The 9,203-nt window shown below is 36.0% G+C and overlaps 1 protein-coding gene across 1 annotated transcript in view; it reads right to left on the bottom strand.

Annotated features, from left to right (window-relative positions):
• Positions 1 to 60: 60 nt before the first annotated feature.
• The window catches only part of LOC138704374 (lipase 1-like), a 36,544-nt gene continuing 27,401 nt past the window's right edge, over positions 61 to 9,203 (bottom strand). Inside the window, exons 7-8 of the mRNA XM_069832205.1 lie at positions 4,575 to 4,717; positions 61 to 1,290 (exon numbers count right to left, since the gene is read on the bottom strand). Coding sequence (XP_069688306.1) covers positions 1,141 to 1,290; positions 4,575 to 4,717 — 293 coding nt within the window. The 3' untranslated portion in view covers positions 61 to 1,140. The remainder of the gene's footprint in view (positions 1,291 to 4,574; positions 4,718 to 9,203) is intronic.

Genomic DNA, 9,203 nt, shown 5'->3' on the forward strand with positions numbered 1-9,203 from the left:
CTGCTAAGGTCAATAACTTTCCATATAAAATAGGAAAAACAACTTTAAGGAATATGCGCTGCGGGTTGCTTATGTCAGGGGTTACTTCGTATGAGTTACAATATTGGACATCTATGAGGTATAACAATGGACAATTTTATGCAATAATCGATTGTTGGCATTCTTCCTGTCAGTATTTCATCAGTCATCAGTCGAATTACACGTGTCTGTTCGCATTCTGCAAAATGACTTACTCGATGCAAGAAAGAGTGGAAATTGTGGAAGCGTAGGCTATGTAAGAACAGGTCTGAGTAAGAAAACCTGCGAAATTTTCAGGGTCGAGGCAAAAAAGCAATACACTGTTTGGTTAAAACGTCGCGCTCTACGGGATCTGTGCAAAATGTATCTGTGACAGTGTAGCTGAACATGGTTAGACGTGCACAGCTGTGTATTGATGCTGCAGGGAACCACTTTTAACATCTTGTACAAAAGGTGAGGCCTTTTCAGCACTTCGCTTCTGTAATTTTTCTTCTGTATTACCTCTACACTTACACGGGCTACTTTTATCTGCACCAACCTGTATGTCATTGCATATCTCCCACTTATGTTATTGCTATGGCATATGATGCCAAAATAAGGGCTGATGAAAGCTCACTGGGGATATAAAATCCATCGGTAGACACCTATATGCCCTATTTATGATAAGGGAGAGTGGAGAATTAGGACCAATTCTGAACTACAAAAACTATATAAAGATCCAAGTATTGTCACTGATATAAAAATTAGACGGCTGGAGTGGCTGGGCCACATTATCAGAATGGACAATAATAATATTCCTAAAAGATTACTAGATGCCACGCTAAGTGGTAAAAGAAGAGCAGGAAGACCTAAACTACGATGGTTGGATGATGTTCAGGATGATCTAGTTAAAGCAGGAATTAAGAGATGGAGACGGAGAGCCCTAGAGAGGGAAGATTGGGCGCAATTCTTAAGGAGGTCAAGGCTAAACTAAAAGGGCTGTATGACCACAGATGATGATGATGAGACACCTATATGAATTCGAGTGACAATTATAGTGGTTTAAGTACCTCGGCATTATGGTATGCATCTTGGAATTATTGAATTCCGTTGCTATCATCACATTCCTTGCAACAGCAAGCATCAGAATTTCGCCATCAAATCGATAACTGAGTCGTACACCAAGGACTTCACATCCACTCCCCACAAAAAGTCTAGGTGGTTGAATGTCGGAAGAGGAACTCGAAATACTCCAACGCTGTTTCCCAAGGTTCGATGCAGTTTGTCGACATCCTGCAAGACAAATAATAAAATCGTTATTAATTCGACATTTTGCTGGTTAAATACAGGACTGGCCCATGCGTATACGACTGACTTTTAAAGTATTTTTTTAAGGTTATAGCCTACGAAGTAAATTACATAATGAAAACAAATATGATTATATGCAATTTAGTTATCTTGCTTAATTTATACAAATTGCTTATGTTAAATGAATTCTATTACATTTAGGTTTTGAGTTCTCCACTGGTACGGGTGGATTTTCGTACGCTGTGGAATGAGATTTCTAGTAAGTAATTTCATATTGTTATGAATTCATTTTCTGTGTTATGTAATTTGTTGAGCCATGGCATATTTTTCGGTAAATCAACTGGGTTTTGTATTTCAAAATCGCAAGCATTCAGCGCCAGTAAGCCAGAATTGTCTACTAAGCTATTTTATGGCTAGATCTGACGTTTTTTTGGAAAGATTTGCTTCAGATTTTGGGTGCGAGCTACAAGCTAGAAATCTGGCTTTATTCTTTTAATTAAAAGACCGAAGCAATAAAGAAAATTGCAAACTCTGTACAGATCTACGTATTAATCAGTCTTCATACTCCAATAATAAATTTGAGTATGCTGGGTTTGCAGTGAAAGACCCGCCCGTGGGCAGAAAACTATGAATGAAAAAATAAACTCAGGTAATAATTATTTGTTGAGAACTAAAATGTGAAAATAATAATTCCTTCTCCTTGTTCGGTTCTTTTGACAACTCTCATGATCTTGACCACTTCTCTTCTGATAACGTGTCGAAATGACATAACATGAAAATTGTTTACCCATTCTAAAATCGTATCCCGTTTGGGTATCCTTCCACAGTCTCAGCCCGTGTAATGGGCCCTCAGTTCTGAAATTTCTCAGTTTTGAAAAACGTCTCCACAGAAAATTCCCTTTCATTTGCCAAAAATTGTGTCAAGATTCAGCCACCACGGTGGTCTAGCGGCTAGAACGCTGGACTCATGACCCTGTGGAGCCGGGTTCGATTCCCGGAGTACCTCCGATTTATAACTTGTTTTGTGCAAACCCGTAGTCCAGGTAACACAGGGTTTTCCCCGAGAGCTCCGGTTACCCCGAGGTATCCCACCAAATCTCCATCATCATCTTACCTCATTGCGGGTGTAGAATAGATCAGTCTCCTATGGAGCACCCTGAACAACAATTCTTTCGGTAAATTGGTCTACACAACTGACTTCATATGGGTAAATGACAAAAAGTCAAGCGCCGGCATTAGAAAAAAAAGAAAAGAAAAACAAAAGCAAGATTCATTAAATTCCATAACACAAAAATTAATTTCTAACTACATGAAATTCGTTACAGTAATTGTGGCGATATCATTCAATAGCCTGCGAAGAAATATTTAAAAGAAAGAACTATAGGGAAACAACTTAGAAAACTCCGTTGGTCTGCGCATGAGTTAATCTTATAGAGTAACACAATATACTATTCACCTCCTCCTTTCTAATTGTCAGCCAATAACGAGAAAAGACGTTTCTTACGTAGACTTTCAATGAAGCAGAATATTTTCTCATTTTTTATACTTAATAATAACTGAAAAAGTAGTAGTCAGATTCTAATAAGAAAAAAAAAAACATGTTGAAGAATATTGTTTGCAGATTTTTAAGACGTTTGAGTCTCTGCATTATAACAAATGTAAGACTTCTTAATTGAGATTTGTTTTTTACTACTGTAATGTGGGAAAATACGTTTTTGAAGTAGAAAAGCGATCAGCGATAAACTTTTTTCTTGCAGAGATAAGTGGGTAGTTGCAGTGTATGAAGTCGTCTAAATAAATTACACTTTATGTTGAAAAAAATCCATGTTAATAGAATGAGTCAACAAGATATCATCACTTGTTAAGTTTATGTGTGACTGCTCACGGTCCGTCAAGTAGCGCGTACATAAACATTATTTATCTTCAAAATCCAACCATGCTATAAAAATAAAGGGACGGATTAAATTCTTAGTCAGTTGTCTCCAGTCTTTTCAATCGGATTTTTACTACAGAAATTGGGTCCTCACTTTTCGCAAAATATGGAAAATAGAAGTGGAAGAGCACGTTAAAAATAACAAAGAACAATATTTTTTTAGTGCTAATGTAATAGATAGTGAAATTGGCAGAATAATTTCGTTAGGAGAATCTTTAACTGATAGCAGACGGACCTGTAGGCTTCCATCTCAGTTTCAGGCTTATTATCAGGCTTCGAGACTTCGGACCCGATAGAGCAGTTCAGTGGGAAATCCGTATAACGGCGTACTGAGTATAGTGGTAAAGTGTACAGTGGGTGGGGGTACTGTAGAATGAATGACAACAAATACGCAAAGGAAAACGCTCTGGATTTGAAGGTTCTGACGAATAATTTGGTTTTCATACAAACTGTGTCTGAAACTATTACACGGTTAGAAAAGTCAGAGCAAGAGATGCCGGAAGCCCTCAAATTAATTTAGAAAATAATGCAGAGAATTAATGATACATCAAGTACACCGGTTACTGAACGTGTAAAACAGAAGTGGAAATCAATTTTATGTAAAAATAACGGATATGGAACATTGTGTAATATAAACAGCAAATTAGTGGACATAGAGTGACCCGAGAATAAATGACTGTCTCTTAGAGACTACAATGATGTTAGGTTTTTTCGTTTTGGTCCTATCACGTCATGAGACGTAGAGCGCAGTTTGACAGATAGCCGAAAAAGATTTACGTTTGAGACACTGAAAATGTATCTTGTAGTACATTGCAATTCGGTACTGTAACTGCACTTCCTAAAGACGACCAATAGGATAAATGAAAAAATTTAAATTGCTACATGTTTATTTCCACCATTAACACTGTGTATAATTAAATACAAATGCTTATACGAGTAAAAGACAGGAGAATAAATGCTTTTCACATTATTTTGACATTATCATGACATTATCATTGTGTAATACATATTTACTTTCGGCGCCACACAAACACAAGTGGTGCCCTGTTTTTCAAAACGGAAATGAGAATGAAAGGATACTATGAAGAGCGGTGATGGAATGAAGGGAGGGAAAACGGAGAAGTGTGGGGGAAAATCCTCACAACTCCACCATGCAGGGATCTGAACTCGGGTCCACAGACGTCATAGGTCGACACTCTGACAAATGAACTACGAAGGAGTCTGCGTGGAGATCTAACTATGGGTGCTGTTTGAGGAGAGGTTTCGACATGAGCTCATTAGCAGTTCCCTCGTCAGTGTAGGTAAGATTTAGATATGCAATTCTCAAACCACGAACCTTAGCTTTAATAATGTCGTCACCATCACTGACGTATGAAGCTACAGGCGCTGTGATGACGGTAGTGTTGTACTCCGGGGGCTCTGCCGTACCGTACAGCTTCAAGTTCAGTTGACGCCCGTGGTCATACTGTCGGAATTTTCCTGCGACACAAGATACAGTACATTGCAGTAAATGGTCTTACCTCTTCTTGTGTAGGCTACAGTGACTTAAAAACCGATATTTAAAGCCTCTTGTTGAATTAAAATTAAATGAAGTGAATGATATAATATATCTTTTCAGACATGCGAAGCTAATTCCCAAAGAAAGGGAATAATAACATATAGGCCTACCCTACGTTGGTGTCTAGTGACTAAGTATCAAACATAGTCCGCGGTTGCTTTTCATGGATCATGTTTTTTCCCAGGTGAACAAAATCGTCACACTTACTACTACTACCACTGCCACTACATTACTACTTCTAACACCACCACTACCACTACTACTATTACCACCACTACATACCACAACTATCACTACAACTACTACTACCACTACATACTACAACTATAATATTATCACTACAAATACTACTACCACCACTACCACTAAATACCACAACCACAACTACCACTCCCACTGGAACTACTACTACTACTACTACTACATATCACAACTATCACTACCACTACTACTACTACTACATATCACAACTATCACTACCACTACTACTACTACTACATATCACTACTACTACTACTACTACTACTACTACTACTACTACTACTACTACTACTACTACTACTACTACTACTACTACTACTACTACTACTACTACTACTACTACTACTACTACTACTACTACTACTACTACTACTACTACTACTACTACTACTACTACTACTACTACTACTACTACTACTACTACTACTACTACTACTACTACTACTACTACTACTACTACTACTACTACTACTACTACTACTACTACTACTACTACTACTACTACTACTACTACTACTACTACTACTACTACTACTACTACTACTACTACTACTACTACTACTACTACTACTACTACTACTACTACTACTACTACTACTACTACTACTACTACTACTACTACTACTACTACTACTACTACTACTACTACTACTACTACTACTACTACTACTACTACTACTACTACTACTACTACTACTACTACTACTACTACTACTACTACTACTACTACTACTACTACTACTACTACTACTACTACTACTACTACTACTACTACTACTACTACTACTACTACTACTACTACTACTACTACTACTACTACTACTACTACTACTACTACTACTACTACTACTACTACTACTACTACTACTACTACTACTACTACTACTACTACTACTACTACTACTACTACTACTACTACTACTACTACTACTACTACTACTACTACTACTACTACTACTACTACTACTACTACTACTACTACTACTACTACTACTACTACTACTACTACTACTACTACTACTACTACTACTACTACTACTACTACTACTACTACTACTACTACTACTACTACTACTACTACTACTACTACTACTACTACTACTACTACTACTACTACTACTACTACTACTACTACTACTACTACTACTACTACTACTACTACTACTACTACTACTACTACTACTACTACTACTACTACTACTACTACTACTACTACTACTACTACTACTACTACTACTACTACTACTACTACTACTACTACTACTACTACTACTACTACTACTACTACTACTACTACTACTACTACTACTACTACTACTACTACTACTACTACTACTACTACTACTACTACTACTACTACTACTACTACTACTACTACTACTACTACTACTACTACTACTACTACTACTACTACTACTACTACTACTACTACTACTACTACTACTACTACTACTACTACTACTACTACTACTACTACTACTACTACTACTACTACTACTACTACTACTACTACTACTACTACTACTACTACTACTACTACTACTACTACTACTACTACTACTACTACTACTACTACTACTACTACTACTACTACTACTACTACTACTACTACTACTACTACTACTACTACTACTACTACTACTACTACTACTACTACTACTACTACTACTACTACTACTACTACTACTACTACTACTACTACTACTACTACTACTACTACTACTACTACTACTACTACTACTACTACTACTACTACTACTACTACTACTACTACTACTACTACTACTACTACTACTACTACTACTACTACTACTACTACTACTACTACTACTACTACTACTACTACTACTACTACTACTACTACTACTACTACTACTACTACTACTACTACTACTACTACTACTACTACTACTACTACTACTACTACTACTACTACTACTACTACTACTACTACTACTACTACTACTACTACTACTACTACTACTACTACTACTACTACTACTACTACTACTACTACTACTACTACTACTACTACTACTACTACTACTACTACTACTACTACTACTACTACTACTACTACTACTACTACTACTACTACTACTACTACTACTACTACTACTACTACTACTACTACTACTACTACTACTACTACTACTACTACTACTACTACTACTACTACTACTACTACTACTACTACTACTACTACTACTACTACTACTACTACTACTACTACTACTACTACTACTACTACTACTACTACTACTACTACTACTACTACTACTACTACTACTACTACTACTACTACTACTACTACTACTACTACTACTACTACTACTACTACTACTACTACTACTACTACTACTACTACTACTACTACTACTACTACTACTACTACTACTACTACTACTACTACTACTACTACTACTACTACTACTACTACTACTACTACTACTACTACTACTACTACTACTACTACTACTACTACTACTACTACTACTACTACTACTACTACTACTACTACTACTACTACTACTACTACTACTACTACTACTACTACTACTACTACTACTACTACTACTACTACTACTACTACTACTACTACTACTACTACTACTACTACTACTACTACTACTACTACTACTACTACTACTACTACTACTACTACTACTACTACTACTACTACTACTACTACTACTACTACTACTACTACTACTACTACTACTACTACTACTACTACTACTACTACTACTACTACTACTACTACTACTACTACTACTACTACTACTACTACTACTACTACTACTACTACTACTACTACTACTACTACTACTACTACTACTACTACTACTACTACTACTACTACTACTACTACTACTACTACTACTACTACTACTACTACTACTACTACTACTACTACTACTACTACTACTACTACTACTACTACTACTACTACTACTACTACTACTACTACTACTACTACTACTACTACTACTACTACTACTACTACTACTACTACTACTACTACTACTACTACTACTACTACTACTACTACTACTACTACTACTACTACTACTACTACTACTACTACTACTACTACTACTACTACTACTACTACTACTACTACTACTACTACTACTACTACTACTACTACTACTACTACTACTACTACTACTACTACTACTACTACTACTACTACTACTACTACTACTACTACTACTACTACTACTACTACTACTACTACTACTACTACTACTACTACTACTACTACTACTACTACTACTACTACTACTACTACTACTACTACTACTACTACTACTACTACTACTACTACTACTACTACTACTACTACTACTACTACTACTACTACTACTACTACTACTACTACTACTACTACTACTACTACTACTACTACTACTACTACTACTACTACTACTACTACTACTACTACTACTACTACTACTACTACTACTACTACTACTACTACTACTACTACTACTACTACTACTACTACTACTACTACTACTACTACTACTACTACTACTACTACTACTACTACTACTACTACTACTACTACTACTACTACTACTACTACTACTACTACTACTACTACTACTACTACTACTACTACTACTACTACTACTACTACTACTACTACTACTACTACTACTACTACTACTACTACTACTACTACTACTACTACTACTACTACTACTACTACTACTACTACTACTACTACTACTACTACTACTACTACTACTACTACTACTACTACTACTACTACTACTACTACTACTACTACTACTACTACTACTACTACTACTACTACTACTACTACTACTACTACTACTACTACTACTACTACTACTACTACTACTACTACTACTACTACTACTACTACTACTACTACTACTACTACTACTACTACTACTACTACTACTACTACTACTACTACTACTACTACTACTACTACTACTACTACTACTACTACTACTACTACTACTACTACTACTACTACTACTACTACTACTACTACTACTACTACTACTACTACTACTACTACTACTACTACTACTACTACTACTACTACTACTACTACTACTACTACTACTACTACTACTACTACTACTACTACTACTACTACTACTA

Source organism: Periplaneta americana, chromosome 8, assembly GCF_040183065.1.
Source record: "Periplaneta americana isolate PAMFEO1 chromosome 8, P.americana_PAMFEO1_priV1, whole genome shotgun sequence".
Taxonomy (NCBI): Eukaryota; Metazoa; Arthropoda; class Insecta; order Blattodea; family Blattidae; genus Periplaneta; species Periplaneta americana.